Source organism: Dendrobates tinctorius, unplaced genomic scaffold, assembly GCF_039654945.1.
Source record: "Dendrobates tinctorius isolate UK_male_01 unplaced genomic scaffold, ASM3965494v1 ptg000138l, whole genome shotgun sequence".
Taxonomy (NCBI): domain Eukaryota; kingdom Metazoa; phylum Chordata; class Amphibia; order Anura; family Dendrobatidae; genus Dendrobates; species Dendrobates tinctorius.
Window position 1 is genome coordinate 18,193,898 of NW_027361806.1, and position 19,792 is coordinate 18,213,689.

At 41.1% G+C, this 19,792-nt stretch overlaps 1 protein-coding gene and 1 long non-coding RNA gene across 10 annotated transcripts in view; one reads left to right on the forward strand and one right to left on the reverse strand.

The window, feature by feature from the left end:
- LRRC7 (leucine rich repeat containing 7) overlaps positions 1–19,792 on the forward strand; it is a 445,778-nt gene that overhangs the window by 69,683 nt on the left and 356,303 nt on the right. For 8 of the 9 annotated variants that reach the window (XM_073544765.1, XM_073544773.1, XM_073544767.1 and 5 more), the window contains exon 2: positions 13,265–13,365. The exons of the other annotated variant lie outside the window; for it this stretch is intronic. In XM_073544765.1, the coding sequence (XP_073400866.1) occupies positions 13,266–13,365 (100 nt within the window). In that variant the 5' untranslated portion in view covers position 13,265. The remainder of the gene's footprint in view (positions 1–13,264; positions 13,366–19,792) is intronic. 9 annotated transcript variants of the gene reach the window in all.
- The window catches only part of LOC141048777 (uncharacterized), a 50,330-nt gene that overhangs the window by 23,514 nt on the left and 7,024 nt on the right, over positions 1–19,792 (reverse strand). The window lies entirely within an intron of this gene.

The following is a 19,792-nucleotide window of genomic DNA, read 5'->3' on the forward strand; positions in this document are numbered from 1 at the left end:
ATAAGCAAGCAATTTGAAAGGAATTTCTAATGCAACTGTGGCTTAGGCCGGGTTCACATTGCATTTTGCCATGACTCCGTTGGGGCTTTCATTGCAAGCCCGGAAAAACGGGATTTAGATGGCACCCCCAATGGGTGGCCATGGCAGAGTAACTCTGTGTGGCGTCTGTTTCGGCATGCTTCAGGTGAGCACAAATGTATGGTCCACTGCGCTCCTATTTTTGGGGAGTTTTTGTAGGAGATTTTTGTTACCTGGAGCAGTTTTAAAAGATATTTCCTAAAGCGGTTTTTTTATAGCTTTTTGATTAGTCAGTGAGAATTCTGGAGCCGATTTCTTCAGGAACCACTACAAAGAAGTGACATGCACTTTTTTTTTTTCTCCACCATGCGTTTTTCAAAGCCTCAAGTAAAAAAAAGACTGAAAAGACTGAACATATGAACCGCAAAGTGGTTTAAAATAGAAATAACTTGGAAGAGGCCTTTAAACATTTTTAAATGATTTTTCATTTTATGGACCATTACCAGGTTGACTAAAGCACGTAAAAAGAATTTGCATCTTTAAATATTATATTAGATAACTGCATAAATAGCAATTGCTCAGTATAAGAATATTAGGGAAATTTGGGGTCTGTGCATTTGCTGTGCAGAATCACAAATTGTCTTTCCTGCATTTAGAAAAGCGCCGCTGCAGCACAGAAACGAATAGGTATTAATAAAAACCATTTTGGAATTCCAAGGCTCTTCATACCTGCAGCGCAGCCGGCCTAAGCGTGCCAGCTTTCATTTTTTGCCATCAGCAGAATATTGACAGATGAGCTTCTGACCTGAGCTTCCGACTGTCCTCTTTTTTTACAGTGTTGACCCACAAAGTGCATGGAACTTATGCAAAAACGTCCAAAAGTGGGAGATTTTGTAGCTGATCCTGTTTGGGTTAAAATGTTGGTTAGTATGCCAGTGCTAGTAAATACCTGACTACACGGCTGGTATCTTACAGTCACAAGAGGGCGACAATTTAGCATGTATATTGCACTGAAAATGAGACATAGGCCTCATTTACCAGTTCAGCTGTTATGGCAACAATGATAGGTTGTTTTTTATTTCAGAGTATTTATGGGTTCCAATGGAAAATGCTTTAATTAAGCACCACTTACAGTATTACTACTTCAGGACCCACAGTATCCAACAGGGCCCAAGTACAGCGTCAGCCTTGGGATCCTAAGGCCGGGTTCCCACATCTAGTATTCAAGGTATGAGAACTGATTGCGATGGCTGGACTGGCCATGGGTCTCCTGACCTAAGTTCAACAGCCTCTTAGGTATGCATGAAGTTAATGAGTTCAAGTCAGAAGACATGCGCCGGTTTAGACATTGCAGGCCATACTCAGAATGTGAATGTTGGACATGTAAAAATGTTCTGTTAGTTACACCATTGGTTTAATCTAAAGCCGGGTACATATAACGGTTTAGTGAATATCTAATATATAAAGCTCAATGTGGGTGTGTATGTATGTAGTCCAGGATTGGCATCCGCACCGTCACAGTTACAGCCACAAAATTTGGCACAGTTGTGGGGAAGGTGACTTGACGGACAGAAGTGACTGGTAGTAGGAGGGGACGGTTTGTGCACCAGAGGCGGAGATTGACAGGATAGAAGGATGACAACTGGGAAAGGTAGATAGGAGGGTGTAGTACTGAGAAATAACCACAAGATGGCAGGGGAGAGTAGTTGAGGACTGAACATCAGCTTATGGCTCAAGAAAACGCTTAGTCATGGGGGGTGGGGAGATAGGAACCCAGGAGGGGAATTCCCCATTGAGAGAGGGGATAAATAGAACTGGTTGGGGTTCCAGACAGTCCAGTTCGGGAGGAGCTCAGGAAAGGAAGACTCAGGACAGAAGACCGGAAACAGTGGAAGAGCTCGACCAGGGGACTGACAGAGAAGAGACAGTCAGAGGGGTGGCCCTGACCCGACGGACCGCAGGACAGACGAGGCCCCGGGGGTACCGATTGAACGACGACCTCGGGCAGGTGAAGCGCTGGCGGTAGATTGGTCTAGGACAGCCCCAGCGAAGGATCCGTGAGGGACGTTACTTCGACTGGAGCAAAGGTGCAGGTACCGGGGCCTGGAGATAGAGTGCTGTAAAGAAGCTGCGGTGTGTGGTTGTGGTTGTCAGGAGGGCGACGAATAAAATCCGGAACTGTTACAACTGGATTCTGTCTCCGTCTCGTCTTTGCCTCCTCTGGCTAGCAGCAGTCCACCCCCCATCCCCGGCCCCTACCACACAGTCATATGTCTGGAACCCGAGAGCGTCATAGGCTATGTTGTGAGGAAAAATTTTAACCCAGCGCGTTCCAATTCACCAAACAATTTTGCCCCTATCTACATAATGGGGAAAAAGTGTATGTATGTATTGGCATCTGCACCGTCGTACTGTAGCTACAGCCACAAAATTTTCCAAAGTCACACGTCTGGACCCCAATAGCATCATAGGCTATGTTGTGAGGCGAAATTTTAACCCTGCGCATTCCAATTCACCAAACTATTTTGCCCCTATCTACATAAGGGCAGTTTCACACTTCAGAGTCTCTGGTACGTGTAGTGACAGTTTTCTCACGTACCGGAGACACTGACACACGTAGACACATTCGAATGAATGTGTCTATGCAGATGTCAGCGTGTTTTCACAGACCGTGTGTCCGTGTGCAAAAGACGCTGACGTGTCCGTTTTTGTGCAACAGCACGGATCACACGGACCCATACAAGTCAATGGGTCCGTGTAAACACGTACCGCACACGGATGCTGTCCGTGTGCGATCCGTGTGCGTTTTTAAAAGTCAAAGGGTTAACATTGAAAATAATTTTTCAAAAACACGGACAGCATACGGACAGCACACGGATGGTACACACGGACATACGGATAGCACACGGATGTCACACGGATGGCATACGTATACACACGGACACAGATAGCTCCGGTACCGGAATTATCTGGACGTGTGAAACTGCCCTAATGGGGAAAAAGTGAAAGGAAAAGTGTTGGAGGCAAATTGACAACTGCCAGATGTGAACAAGGGGGACTTCAAGAATGAGAGCGATAGCGCCAAAGAGTATATACCGTACAGTTGCTAAGGTGGGGCCCTGACATGGGATACTCACCACACACGGGGATATGAACACACACAAAATGTGCCACACACTACCACGTCCTTCACCACATATACCACCCTCAGCACACATTTCACCACACATACACCAACCTCGCCACATAAAAGTCGAAACACAAAAGTCGCCACTCAAATCGCTCCACTCTGTCCCAGAGCTGTTTAACAGATGAAAGCTGAGCTGTGATTGGTTGCTATCAGCAACAGTTTTCTTTGTAGACAGTTGTGGTAACTGAGGCCTATTATTCTTATCATTTCTATGGTGTTATCGTCCTTCTGTAAAGCTGGAAATAACACAATTTATTACCGTGCCAACACAGACCACCCTCTGACACAGACTGCAGGGGGAGCCCAGTATCACACAGGATAGGATTAGATACACGGCTCAGCAGTCAGTATCACACAGGATAGGATTAGCTACACGGCTCAGCAGTCAGTATCACACAGGATAGGATTAGATACACAGCAGTGAGTATCACACAGGAGAGGATTATATACACAGCTCAGCAGTCAGTATCACACAGGATAGGATTATATACACAGCTCAGCAGTCAGTATCACACAGGAGAGGATTAGACACACAGCTCAGCAGTCAGCATCTCACAGGATAGGAATAAATACACAGCTCAACAGTAAGTATCACACAGAATAGTGTTAGATACACGGCTCAGCAGTCAGTATCACACAGGATAGGATTAGATACGCAGCTCAGCACACAGTATCACACAGAATAGTATTAGATACACGGCTCAGCAGGCAGTATCACACAGAATAGGATTAGATACATGGCTCAGCAGTCAGTACCACACAGGATAGGATTAGATACACATCTCAGCAGTAAGTATCACACAGGAGAGGATTATATACACAGCTCAGCAGTCAGTATCACACAGGATAGGATTATATACACAGCTCAGCAGTCAGTATCACACAGGAGAGGATTAGATACATAGCTCAGCAGTCAGTATCTCACAGGATAGGATTAGAAACGCAGCTCAGCACACAGTATCACACAGGATAGGATTAGATACACAGCTCAGCAGTCAGTATCACACAGGATAGGATTAGATATGCAGCTCAGCAGTCAGTATCACACAGGATAGGATTAGATATGCAGCTCAGCAGACAGTATCACACAGAATAGGATTAGATACATGGCTCAGCAGTCAGTATCACACAGGATAGGATTAGATGCACAGTTTTTATGTGCAATATAATCATAATTTGTTATAACTAAACACAGTTGGTTACTTTGCCCAGGCAACGCCGGGCTCTTCAGCTAGTGATAAATATACTTCCAGACTGATGGGGGAAGTCCTCCAGACTCCTGGTAGAATTGGCACATCTCCTGGTTTACCTCCCGAACCCTTCCAAAAAACAGCACTTATGGATGGTTTGTAGTCCGTGATACCTGGAGAGTTTGCAAAACACAAGCCGCGGAGACACCATCACACGTTTCTCAACGCAAGCAATGACTAGTCAGGTCTTTCCTCGGGAAGGAACAACCACGGGAAGGGTAGTCTCCAATGAAGGAAACCAGCTATGCCAAAACATAGTATCCATCCACAGACAGCTGTTTCGGGGTATTGCCCCTCATCAGTGTGGAGTAGGAAACTTGCCAGTAGGAGCAATGCCTAGTAGAAGACTGTGAAAAATGAGGATGAATGAACTCATAGAGATAAACATCCAACACTGCGGAGACACCATCACGTGTTTCTCAACGCAGTGATTCTAGAGCACTGCCCCCATCCCTTATGGGAAATATGTAAAACATGCAAAACACAAGCCGCAGAGACACCATCACATGTTTCTCAACTCAAGCATGGTGTTCCTTCCCGGGGAAATACCTGGCTAGTCATTGCTTGCGTTGAGAAACATGTGTTTGCTTGTGTTTGATGTTGATCTCCATGAGTTCATTCATCCTCATTTTTCACCTGGAGAGTTTGTCCTCACACAGAGCCCTGGAGCCTCTTCACACATTTGAGGGGCAAGAAATGGGTCTTGGAGGAGGTGACATTGGGCGCTGACTACGAGGCATGGCAATATGCACACGATTTCTTCACTGCATCAGCTAGTGGTTGTAAAAGGTTGGCTAGTATGATTATACACCGTAATATGTCATTTTATGCAGAAGTAATATTAACTATGGATATTTGCTGACAGTGGTTTACATGACGACACCATGGACCTGTGGAAAACCTAGAGAACATGGTCAAAGTGTTGCTTCAGTTTTTTGAAATCACAAAGAAAAATAGTGAACTGATGTCTTAAAACTTAGCTGATCTGTCATAACATTACCGTAATACATTGTAGAACTGTTGCCTACAGTGTTGGTCATTTCTGTGACTGTCAGGACACAATGGAGATTTATAGAGGACACATACAGCATATCCTGCATCACTAGATATTCTGTAGCATAACAGGTCTTTGCAGCTATTGATTGATGGTGATCGTTAGAAATTGTCCAAGGAAAATTGCTGGATTTCACAGCTTTAAGGCTTTGATCTATTGTGCTACAAATATATTCCCACCCAAGAACTCAGCTGCCTATCCAAACCTCCAACATTGGCTGAAAGTTCTTCACTGTAACACCCTATATTTTGGTGGAATAGGTCCATTTATATCCAATATCTCCATATTTTTCATCTATATGTTATGTGTATATACAGCTCTGGCAAAAATTAAAAGACCACAGCACAGTTTTATAAAAATCAGCTTCTCTCCATGTCTGACAGCCATTCCATTCCAGTGTCAGTTGAATTCCAACCAGAGGACACCTCATTCTACTTAATGTGCTCCTGATTAGGTGATCACCTGAACCAAATCTTATTTAACGAAGGAAAGTATAAGGCTATGTGCACACGGTGCGGATTCTGCTGCCGATCCGCAGCGTTTCAGGCTCTGCGGGTCCGCAGCAGATTTAGGTGCGTTGTACAGTACCATTGTTTTCAATGGTAATCTGAAAAACGCTGTGCACATGCTGCGGATTTTTCCGCGCGGATTTGCTGCGAGTTCAAATCCGCAGCATGTCAATTTTTTGTGCGGAATCCGCTGCGGTTTCACACCTTCTCCATTGTATAGGTGAGAAACTGCAGGGCTAAACCGCAGGCTAATCCGCAGGTAAACCGCAGGTCTTTTGACCTGAGAATTTACCTGCGGATTTTTCCAAATCCGCATGGAAAAATCCGCAGGACCTAAAACTATGTGTGCACATAGCCTTAGAAACCCTGCTTTGGTGTTCACAATCGTCTCGCAATAGGACAAGCTGGATGGCAAAACAAGTGCTAGTAATATCCCAAAAGTAGTAGAAATGAAAAAATAACTTTTAACCATGCCAATGGAGCTGAAAAGAAAAGTCTTGCTTGAGGAAAAGAAGGGCTCAATTCTGGCTTTACTAGCAGAGGGATACAGTGAGCGTCATGTTGCCTCCATCCTTAAAATTTCTAAGACATCAGTCCATTACAAGGTCAAGCAGCAGACATTGGAGACAACAAATGTACAGACCGGCAGAGGACGAAAACGACTCTCTACTGACCTGGATGACCGGGGATTTGATCCCCTACCAACCATTAAGAATTCTCGCTCCTACAGACCAGATAGACACTCGTAATCAACTCATGACCTGCATTAATGATAGCTGTCTTACATAGTCACCTTTATAAAAGACTCCTGTCCACAAACTCAATCAGTCAGACTCTAACCTCTGCAACATTGGCAAGACCAAAGAGCTTTCTAATGTTGTCAGAGACAAGATCATAGACCTGCACAAAGCTGGAATGGGCTACAAAACCTTAAGTAAGACGCTGGGTAAGAAGGAGACAAATGTTGGTGCAATAGTAAGAAAATGGAAGAAATACAAAATGACTGTCATTCAAATTCGATTTGGGGCACCATGCAAAATCTCACCTCGTGGGGTATTATTGATCATGAGGAAGGTGAGAGATCAGCCTAAAACTACACAGGAGGAACTTGTTAATGATCTCAAGCCAGCTGGGACCACAGTCACCAAGAAAACCATTTTGGTAACACATTACGCTGTGAAGGTTTAAAATCCTGCAGTGTCTGCAAGGTCCCCCTGCTCAAGAAGGCACATGTGCAGGCCCATCTGAAGATTGCCAATGAACACTGGATGATTCTGTGAGTGATTGGGAGGAGGTGCTGTGGTCAGATAGACAAAAATTGAGGTCTTTGGCATTAACTCAACTCGTCATGTTTGGAGGAAGAGAAATGTTGCCTATGACTCAAAGCACCCCGTCCCCACTGTCAAGCATGGAGGTGGAAACATTATGTTTTGTGGGTGTTTCTCTGCTAAGGGCACAGGACTACTTCACTGCATCAATGGCAGAATGGATGGAGCCATGTACTGTAAAATCCTGATTGACAACCTCCTTCCCTCCGCCAGGACATTAAAAATGGATCGTGGCTGGTTCTTCCTGCAAAACAATGACCCAAAACATACAGCCAAGGCAACAAAGGAGAGGCTCAAAAAGAAGAACATTAGGGTCATGGAGTGGCCAAGCCAGTGTCCAGACCTTAATCCCAGAGAAAACTTATGGAAGAAGTTGAAGCTCCAAGTTGCCATGTGACAGCCTCAAAATCTTAATGATTTAGAGATGATCTGCAAAGAGGAGTGGACCAAAATTCCTCCTGACATGTGCGCAAACCTCATCATCAACTACAAAAAACATCTGACTGCTGTGCTTGCCAACAAGGGTTTTGCCAACAAGTATTAAGTCTTGTTTGCCAGAGGGATCAAATACTTATTTCTCATTGCAAAATGCAAATAAATGTATATAATTTATACAATGTGATTTTCTGGATTTTATTTATTATAGACTGTACATGTCTTTGTCAGTGGGCAAACTTACAAAATCAGCAAGGGATCAAATAATTATTTCCTTCACTGTATATATATAAATCACTGATAGTTGGACAAGATCTGTTATTATGAAGTATAAAACCACCTAAAGATTCCGCAAAAAAAATCAAGCTGGACCTTCTAAAATGCTACGATGACTGGAAGAGACATTTATCATTGAAAGCACTGAACAAAAAGGTTTCAGAGGATGAAGGGCAACCAAGGATACAGAAATAAGGATCATGAATACTCCAACCAGCTTGTCACTTGACTACAAAGGGGAATCATGAAGTCCATGCAGTATTTCTAATCATCAAAATTATACCTGAAACCTTGAGGACGAACCTTCATGGGTCTCACAAGATTTTCGTTATACATTGGCCATTTATCTACAAACTTTGTGAAGTTCTGTGGAGGTTAAATTGTAACTGGTAATAAATCAAAATCCACTGGACTTGGGTATTCAGAGCCCTAAGGACATAAAGGAAGTCATATCTTATACAGTTGAGCATAGGAACATGGAAGGTACCAGTCCTCCATGTCTCCAAGCTTATGGGAAGTCAATGCTTCCTGGGAAATGGTCAACCTTTAAGTTAATGTCTGAACTTTGGAAGAACTTTGGGAAATGACTTTAGTTGTCATCATTTTCTTTTGCTTGTTGAATTTGGGAAGACATTTTGATCCAAGGCAAGACATCTATAAGATATCATAATCTAAATAAGTAAAGCTGATTTTAATAAGCAAACTAATAGATAAGATGTAATTTGGTCTACATTGTGGAAGAGTTTCCTAAATGTATTTAGTAATTTTTCATGAATTTGGCACATGTCATGTAAAAAGTACTAAAAGAAGCCAAAAGAAAATGTAATATAAATGCACTCCATACCAATACAAACTTAGCATTTCAGATTCACATAGTTGAACAGAGAAGAATAGTTTAAAAAAAAAAGAGAAGTTTTTCCATTTGCTCCATATTGAATTCACTCCTGGCTTTGACTAAAATAGGCAACTGCTCTGTGTGAACCTGGCATAAAAAAAACCTTGAAATCCTTAATGGTCTGCTTAGTACTTGAGGCCATGTTGCGGTGTCGGAATAGTCACACAATTAATCCAAACAGTGAATGAAAGACTCCTTTGATGTATAATGGAGTCTATTGACATTCTGCCAAATTTTGTATTGTTTTGACATTAAGACTAGTGCTGCATAGTGTCATAATGCCCAACGCAGATACGATATGAGCCTTCAATCTTGGATTTACCGGGGAAAAAAAAGTTTGTGTCCTGACCCCAGTCTCAAAAGATTCAGCAATCCACAGTTGTATTTTTGACTTTTCATAGGAAAGCTCTGAGGTTATTCTGCAACTATAACTCAAAGGCAAGTGGATCCCTAGAGTGCAATACATTTTTACTTCGCAGCAACAAACTTTTTTACTTTATTTCTGGTATTTTTGTAGTGTTTTGTAGATTATAGTACTACCCTGGAACTACATCATCAAAGATGCAAGTGAAAAAAAGAAAACTTTTGCAGCTTTCCGCTATACCTTTTACTCCTTAGGGCTTACAGCATATTTCCTCTTTGTCCATAACACGCAAACTTTGATCTGTGTTCAGCAGCTTGCTGAGCTCAGCACATACTTTAAGTGGAAAAAGACTAATTGTTCTCTATGGAGAGATACACATAGAAGTCTGCAGTGAGTGGTGACAGCAGGATTATATGAGCTTTTCAATTCCCTTTTTATCAGATGCTTCTTATAGTACTCTGCAGATGTGGCTCAATATACTGCGTTCACCATCATGAGATCAATGTTAGTAGATTTCCATTAATAGAAACAGAATTGCTAATTATATATATTTTTGCAATTACATTTATAAAAAGGTAATTCTTAATTAAAATCTGGGTGTCTGCAGCCTCCCCTAGAGGGAGTTTAGCGTTTGACTGCATACAGTTATATTATTGAGTTCAGTGTATAAACAGTTCGCAGAAAGCTCCCTCTAGTGGCGGCTGCAGACAAATATTTAGCATTTAGAGGGAACCTGTCACTCGATTCCTGCTATCCCAAATAAAGATCAGCATGAATCAGAGCCTGGATGCATGATTGCAGCCTGGTATAATTTTTATGGAAACGTCCTGGCGCTTCAGAGAAAGGGAGAGATGTGGTCCAGTGAAAACATAGTTTAAAAGCGATGGCTTTTCCTCACACAGCTTCTGGTGATTGACAGGTCTCCCCATGTACACCAGACTAGACTTGTCTCTTACTATAGTCCCCAGACAGCTCTTTAAATTCTGTTTTCTCTGACATGCCAGAGAATTTCAGATAAAAATACATCTGGCTGCAGTCGGGTAGCCAGGCTGCGATTGATGCTGTCCGTGGTTAGGAAAGTATGAGTTTAGTGACAGGTTCCTTTTGAATGATAAATATTTGATTGTCTGTAGCCAACACTAGGGGGAGCTCAGGAGCTTACTGCAAACTGCTTATGCCCTGAGTTCAATAATATAACTGTATGCAGTTAAGTAATAAGCTCCCCCTAGTGGAGGATGCTGGCAACCAGAATTTAAGATTTCATTTAGAATTTAATTTTTGTAAATGTTATTGTAGAAGAATATCATCATTATCACTTCTGTTTCTATTGATGAAAATACACTGACTTTGCTCCGGCGTTTCAGAATATAATATAACCTGGCTTCAATTGTGATTCATGCTGCCTGTGGTTCGGGCAGTATGAGTTGAGTGACAGGCTCCCTTTTAATTTGCAGTTAATTTGGAGCTTTGTATGACTCTGCTTAAAGATATATTATGAAATTAGAACAGAATTTGGAACTTATTTTGATTAGGATTATTATTTATTTTTTTTGCTCGAGTATATAGCTGTATTCACAATTCTGCTGGCTTCTTGCAAAAAGAGCGAAATTATTAGATCACATATCTGACAAAACATTATACCGTAGCTAAACCACAGATAGCCAACAATTCTGAAAGCAAAATATTTGCAAAATGATTCCTCATCAGATCCACCATGAATGGTTTTCTGTAAGGAACATTTATGGTGACCTTAGTTAATATTTATACCACTATACAGATATGTTCTCCTTTCCGTTACACAAGTTTCACTAGGGATGCAAAATTCTCCAGAAAACCAAATCAATACATTATTACAACGGCTGATAAACCCTTTTACAAGCTGCAATTCACATAATTTACAATCATGTGGACACAAAGCATAACCATATCCCGACAGCGTATAGTGAAATCATATTTTTTTCTCGTCGTATGTTGAGCCAAGAGGTAAGGTAAGCGAGGACACATCTGATTTACCACTGACCGTTTTTTTACTATCCTTCTTGAGAGTTAAAGGGAACCTGACAGCTTACCCAGGTCCCCTAAACGGCGGCCATGTATTTATTGCTCTGTTAATAACTTTCCTAACAATCCTTTTTTATTGTCTAATTGATTTTAGGATATGGCATACAATTATTTGAAAGTGCGGTGATGCTACTCATTAATATCATGTTACTGACACCCACAGGGGCATGATAATATGATTAGTGGGATAACTAGTCTGGGGAAAAGAACGCCCCCAAAACTAAGCACCCACTAATTGGCATATGACTTTCTACACAATTGATTTTTTTTTTGCCATACTCAGAAATTAATTAGACAAACTGGGATTGTTAGGCAAGGGATTAAAGGAACATGTCCATCACCTTTAAAATCATGAACATTGTTTTTTACAACCCCTTTATAATCTCATGAGTGCCCCTGCATATCCCTGAAAAAGTATTTTATACATGTCCCGCACTGTATGTAGATTGTGTGGTCCGGTTTAATGCGCAAATCCACATTGCGATCAGTGGCGCTTCAGTCCTTCAATGGCCACTTCTATCTGGAAGGAAGGGGATGACTTCTCTACAGCACCGGCACAAAATTCGAAGTCTTGCACCTGCACAGTGGAATCAGAGACAAGTGGAGCCATCGCATTCACATTATATGACTTTGCGCTGCCGGTCTCTGATTCCACTGTGCCATCTCAAGACTTCCAAGTACTGTGTGGATGATGTAGAGATGTCATCGCCTTCCATCTGAGTAGAAGAAGTTGCATTTGAAACGACTGCCACGGCGCTGATCGTAATCTGGATGTGCCTATCAGAGCGGATCACACGATCTACATACAGCAAGGGGGCATGTATAAAACACTATATGCAGGGCATCTACGAGGATATAAAGTGGTTGTAGGAACGCCATTTACATGATCTTAAAAAGTGATGGCCATAGTTTATAATCCAAAAAACTGGTGACCGGATTCACTTTAATAGGGAATTAAATACATGGTGACAGTTTAGACGAGTTTCGGCAAGTGGTCAGATTACCTCTAAGAAAAATACAGAATCTTTTAGGTATTTTATGGGAAACATCATTTCCATGTGATGTTTCATCTCTAAAGCAGAGATTATCATCTTGATTTTTGATGTTTTTTGATAGTCTTCTGGTATCCATGTCTGGAGACAAACAAAAAGAGAAATAGGTTCGGGGGTACCAGCTAGTCTAATAAGGATGAAATAGTTAGACTATGTCGGCCAAGAGTTTTATCAACGTACAAAGCACTACTTCAGACCAGCATCTTTGTCAGGTGATTTTGTTGTTCTGATGAACAGACGACAGGCCTGAAATTTTCGGAGGAGCATTGACCAACATAGTATCATCACACTCATCTCTGTCTGACAAGCTGATGCCTTGAGGATTCTTACTCTATTTAGTTGCCAGTCAAGGTGCCAGTACAAATACACACATCCAGTTATAGACATTATCAACAAAATCTTGCTAGGTCACTAATGCCTTCTTACCTATGAACAAGTAGGATGACTGAAGGAAATAGCCTAGGTTATTGCCCATGTTACTTTTTCTTGTATAGTTTTTGATCACTATGTAATGGGGCTGCTCAGCTGAGACAATGAGCATCTCAACTCCACTTATCTACACATAGGATTTGAAGAAAAGAATTAGACTGAATTCAAAGTAAAGCTTTTGATGATCGTACGTTACTCCTTAGACAGGACTCATTTTTATGGACCATCTTTAAAAGCCTGCACAGTGAAATTTTGGAACAAGTTGGTCAAGAATGACTATTGTGTCCAAGTATCTAAGTATAGGACCAGCTGTGGTGTAGGAGGACTGGGCAGTTTGATTATATGGAGGGCACTCAATGTTACTGGACCTTCACTGATGCCAGGTGATCTGCATTTCTTCTAGAATGGAGAACCTCAGGATGTGTAAAGATCCTGCACCATATCAAGGAAACTCCACAGTGCAGGAGATGCTCGCCTCCGTGAAGAAAAGACCGGAAGAAGAGTGTAAGTTGGCTTGATCCCTAAAAACTTTGACTGCTATTGTAAAATGTATTGGCAGTGGAGGGGGTTCACATAATAAATGTATAAATGAAACAAAAAATGTGTTATTGTTTTTTTTTTCTCATATTTTTTTTCCAGAACTTAACTTAAAATGATAAAAATAAAGGATCATACCAACTGAAATGAAAAATTAGTCATATATTAGTAAGTCAAACAGCAATCCATAGTTGCCAAAGTTTGATAGTTTAATTTTCTTTGGTTACAGAGATTTCGCAAAAGTGACAACAAGAAAGTACAGCCATATTGGTTGTGGCCTTTAAGTTATTTTCTCATAAAACGATGGGCAATTATCATTGTATCTGTCTGACAAATGACGGTATTTCTATGTGTTTTTGATAATATGGCTGCACTTCCTGTTAGAACTGTTCTAACCTTTCTGTTACTAATATCTGGATAATTTTATGTTCGGTGCGAGAGTCTTCTTGAATTAAATATTGATGAGAATAGTTTTGGAATAATCTCAAGAAATAGCTGTGGGTTCTGCAGGGTATGTTCACCTCCGCGTGGACAGTTATGTTGTGCATTATTGTTGGGAGATCGATGAAAAAGTTTGATAATTTGTTTTCCACCTGAACTTTATCCTTTTTATTCTATGAGGTTAAGTAAAGGGAAATGATAAAGCCTCTGGGCAATGCCAGAAAAATGTGTGTGCAGACTGCTAGGTAAAGCGTGTTGCGTCTCTCTATTGTTCCTCCCATTGTTTTATAAGAAGTAAAATAACAGTGTCATCTGGTGGTATAAACAACTCAGCACCAAATAACCACGCATTATCTACATAACCGTGCTGTACCAATATTGTGCCCTAAATAATAGAGCGATATAGTGCTTACATAATAGCGTCGTACTGCAAAAAGATAACAGTACCGTGCAATGCCCACATAATGCTCTAATACAATAACTACATCATTCTGTTCTATCACGAAACAATAACAGTACCGTGGAGTACCCAAATAATACTGTAATATAGTACATAAATAAGTGTGGTAAAGTGAAAAGATAACTGTACCATGCAATGCCCACATAATGCTCCAATACAGTATCTACATAATACCCTCATAGGACAAAATGATAACAGTACCAAATGGAATGCCAAAATAATACTGATATATAGTGCTTACATAATAGTTAAAAGATAACATTTCCATGCATGACGTACACAACTGCATTGTAAGAGGAACAGATAACGGTACCATAGAGTACCCACTTAATATTTCTATTTGGCACTTACATAGGAGTGCCAATGTGGGAGAAGATAACCATATCATGGAGTGCACACATTATAGCACCATATATAGTGTCATGCTAGTGTAGCATACAGTGCTCACGTAATGATTTCAGATATTCCTTACGTGTCGTAACATGAAATGCTATATAGCACCTATGTAATAATATCATTACATCGTGCCTTATAGTGCCAGCATTACAGTGCCATAAAGTCAAAACATAGCGGGGGACACTTATCATACTGGCTGTGCACAAAACTGCATGACTTGAGGCTGTAATCAACTGTGCTGTTTGACGCACGATTATTTGATTAATTCCCCGATTGATTTTAATATTAAGGGTCTGTTAAAATATAACTTTTACAAGAGATCGAGCACTACAAAGCGAAACATACTGTATATACAACATGATGCGTACAAACAAGTGAGCATAGAGTAGTACTAGGAACTAGTAGTAGTTTTTATAAAATTACTTTGGCGGATTCTCTCGATTTATTTTCAGTGAGGTGACTATTACTTAACTAGAGCTTAGAAATGATGAGACAAGGGACGCGGATAATCTTTTGGCTTGAAATACAACTTTTTTTTTTTTTTTTTAAAGATAGTAGCGGTATTTAAAAAAGCATGAAACATACCTTTTCATCGCAAGCATATTTAACAAGCATAAAACATCGCAATTTGCACAAAATTTAAAATGAACTCATTGGCATGTGAGGCATTGCTCTCCCGCTCTTATCTCACATTACCATGCTTTGTAACTTGTGCTGACGTCATATGCACCAAGTATGTCATTAAGGAGAGACAGTTCATATATACGGCGGAGTTGAAGCGAGTAAAATAAAGAATTGATGTAAATGATGGCATTTTTTGACAAGTATGGACCACAGTGCACATATAACAATACTACCATACAGTATATTGCAACTTCCCCAGGATGTGTATGTGCAGAGTGTGTTAGGTGGTGGGACCTCTATATGGCGGGGGTCCTGTGGGATTTGATCCGGCATCTAGGATACTGTAGATACTGTATCGTTTTGTTCTTGGCGATATTATCAAGGTGAACGAATCTGCATTCCATCGGTTTGTCTTCCGAGTCATTTCTCCATGATCATAATTGGCATTATAGATTTCTTTTTATTTCAAGCCGCGCTCAAATTAAATTTCTTGGATAAATTCCCTAAATCTGATGTGACCAGATGGTCCTATTTACAGCTCTCCTTTGTCAAAAAGGGCTAATGTAACTGAGAAATAACACTTGCCGAGAGGCGTCTCGTGTTAATGTTACAGCATCGGCGGAAGAATGCAAAAAGTTTTGAGCTTTTGGACTTTTGTTTTTGGGTTTTGTCAAAGTTAGTGTTTCGTTTTTCACTATTAGGTATCTGATGCTGTATAATTTTGCATCCTTTGGTCTTTGCACAATACTGAGTTGTAAACACTGAGCCTGTCCGCCACCCTCTGTTGGGTGATGTATGGTGGTAGAGAAAACCTCTAGAACCTCTGTACATATGGCATCCAATTCAGAGTCATATGGAGGTTCATTAAAGGTCCGTATACTTATACTGACTCCATATTACAGATTTGTACAGCTTTGTGTTTGAGTGATAATACAGCTATATTCGCAAAGTCTGAAATAGGTTGTGGTCGAAAATTATGGACCTCTGTTGACCAGAAGTCAATGTCAATCTTGTATCTTAAAAATCCCGAAAGAGAGGCAGGATTTAGGCAGACTTTACCCACAAATGCTTCAAGTTCTGCAATTTGATGGAAATTTGTCAGCACAAAATAACTGTTCAAACCAAGCACAGGCACTTGGTGCATTATGGCGAAACCATATCTTTTATTCATACAGCATGTTTTCCTGAAATTGTGGTGATAGTAAAAATGATGCATTCATGTAAGAGAAAAGCATTTAAGATATTTGTCAGTTGAAGTAAGATTGGAAAATGTATCAGAGCTAAAATAAAACAGATGAAAAGTTAAGACTGATCTAGATATGAGATAGATAGATAGATACTGTAGATAGATAATAGATAGATAGATACATGATAGATAGTAGATTGATAATTGACAGATAATAGAGAGATAATAGATGATAGATAAGAGATAGATAATATATAGATAATACAGAGATGATAGATAAATAATAGATAATAGATTGTAGGTAGATAATAGATGATAGATATATAGATAGATAGATATTGCACTCTTGGAAGTGCATTGAGCAGCAGGGTGGTTTGCTGGTAAAAGGGAAAAAAAATTTCTTTTAAATCTTCTGCCTGAGCGAGTGTGAACGAGCTGAGTGTGACCTGAGCGTAAGTGCGAACTGTGGTAAGTGTGTGACTTGTGATTCAGTGACTTTGGATTCAGGGAGTTTCCAAGGGAGGTCTTACTGAATTACTGTTATATTTTAATAATACTTTTTATTTATTTTTACTTATCTTTTCTGTCTGGTGCAATCCCCATTAGGATGTGCTCCACTATTGCCAATGCCATCCAATGTACGTCTTGCCGCATATATGAAATCCTTGAACAGCCGGTCAAGAGTGCATACTGCTGTGCGAGATGTGAGCACGTTGTGCATTTGGAAGCCCAGATACTGGATCTAAATGTGCAGCTGGCAACACTGAGATCCATAGACAATATGGAAAGGAGTCTTCTACTCACTGAGCAGACGCTCAATGGGATAGATGAGGGGGGATGCTAGGTTGGAGCTGCAGGACAGTGAAGTAGCCAGCTGGGTGACAGTTAGAAGGCGGGGTAGAGGGAAGAGTGCCAGGGAGGCTAGTCCTGATCTGGCACACCCCAATAAGTTTGGTAGGTTGGCAGATGAGGGGAGTGTCAGTACAGGGGCAGCACTGCTGCAGCAAGGCATGTCCTCTGAAAGCCGGAGGAGTGTCTGCTCCAGTAAGGGGGGAAATAGGAGAGCAGGGCAGGCCAGACAGGTTCTGGTAGTTGGAGTCTCAATTATTAGGGGAACAGATAAGGCAATCTGTCACAAAGACAGGGATCATCGAACGGTGTGCTGCCTACCTGGCGCTGAGTCCGACACATCACTGATCGGGCTGACAGATTACTGGGAGGGGCTGGAGAGGATCCAGCGGTCATGGTGCACATTGGCACAAATGACAAAGAGGTAGGTGGAAGGTCTTTAAAGATGATTTCAGGGAATTAGGCTGCAAGCTTAAAGCAAGGACCTCCAAGGTGGTATTTTCGGAAATACTTCCTGTACCACGTGCCACGCCAGAGAGACAACGGGAGATTAGGGAGGTTAATAAGTGGCTCAGGAATTGGTGTAGGAAGGAGGGGTTTGGGTTCCTGCAGAACTGGGCCGACTTCTCAGTTGGCTACAGGTTCTACGCTAGGGACGGGCTGCACCTCAATGGGGAGGGTGCAGCTGTGCTGGGGGAGAAAATGGCTAGAAGGTTGGAGGGGTGTTTAAACTAGGGATGGGGGGGACAGTATTCATTTTATAGGAGGGGAAGACAGTGCAGATAGAGACCTGGGCACAAATAATGACATTGGGGGTGGGGGTGGCATGGGGGGTGGGGTTAGAACAGTAAATAATTTAAGAAAGAATAGAGGTACAGAGAGAGATACATAAAGTGCATGTATACTAATGCCAGAAGCCTCGCCAACAAGATGGAGGAATTGGAGTTAATGTTGTTGGAGCATAATTATGACATGGTGGGGATATCTGAGACATGGCCGGACGAGAGCCAGGACCCGGGCGGATGATTTACAGGGCTATAGTCTGTTCAGAAATGACCGAACAAATAAGCGAGGGGGAGGCGTGTGTTTATATGTAAAATCATCCTTGCAACCCATCCTGCGTGATAATATATATGAATCTAATGAGAATGTAGAGTCCCTGTGGGTAGAGATAAGGGGAGGGGGGAAAAATAATAAATTACTGATAGGGGTTTGTTAAAAGTCTCCAAAAATAATGGAAGCAACAGAGAATATCCTCATAAAGCAAATAGATGAAGCAGCGACTCAAGGAGAAGTCATTATTATGGGGGACTTCAAATACCCCGAAATACATTGGGGAACCGAAACCTGCAGTTCTGGCAAAGGTAATAGGTGTCTGACAACTATGAGAGACAATTACCTGTCACAACTGGTCCAGGACCCCACAAGAGGGGGGGCACTGCTAGACCTAATATTAACCAACAGGCCAGACCGCAGATCAGATGTAAGGGTTGGGGGTCACTTGGGTAATAGTGATCACAAATTAATAAGTTTTCATGTATCCTTTAATAAGATGTGTAGTAGAGGGGTTACAAGGACACTAAACTTCAGGAAGGCAAATTTCCAACGGATGAGAGATGATCTTGGTGCAATTAACTGGGACGATATCCTGAGACATAAAAATACACAAAGAAAATGGGAGACGTTTATTATCCTCCTGAATAGGACCTGTGCACAATATATACCGTATGGGAATAAACATGCGAGAAATAGGAGGAGTCCACTATGGTTAAATGGAGCTGTAAGGGGTGCAATAAGAGATAAAAATAAAGCATTTAGAGAATTAAAGCAAGTAGGTAGTGATGAGGCATTAAATAAATACAGAAAATTACATAAATTCTGTAAAAAGCAAATCAAGATAGCAAAGATTGAGACAGAGAGACTCATTGCCAGAGAAAGTAAAAATAATCCCAAAATATTCTTTAACTACATAAATAGTAAGAAACTAAAAAATGATAGTGTTGGCCCCCTTAAAAATAGTCTGGGTGAAATGGTGGATGAGGAAAAAGCCAATATGCTAAATGACTTTTTTTCAACAGTATTTATACAAGAAAATCCCATGACGGATAACATGATCAGGGATAAAAATTCTCCATTAAATGTCACCTGCTGAACCCAGCAGGAAGTACGGCGGCATCTAAAAAGCACTAAAATTGACAAATCCATGGGCCCGGATGGGATACACCCCCGAGTACTGCAGGAATTAAGCACAGTCATAGATAGACCATTATTTTTAATCTTTAAAGATTCCATAATAACAGGGTCTGTACCACAGGACTGGCGCATAGCAAATATGGTGCCAATATTCAAAAAGGGGACAAAAACTGAACTTGGAAATTATAGGCCAGTAAGTTTAACCTCAACTGTGGGTAAAATCCTGGAGGGTTTTCTAAGAGATA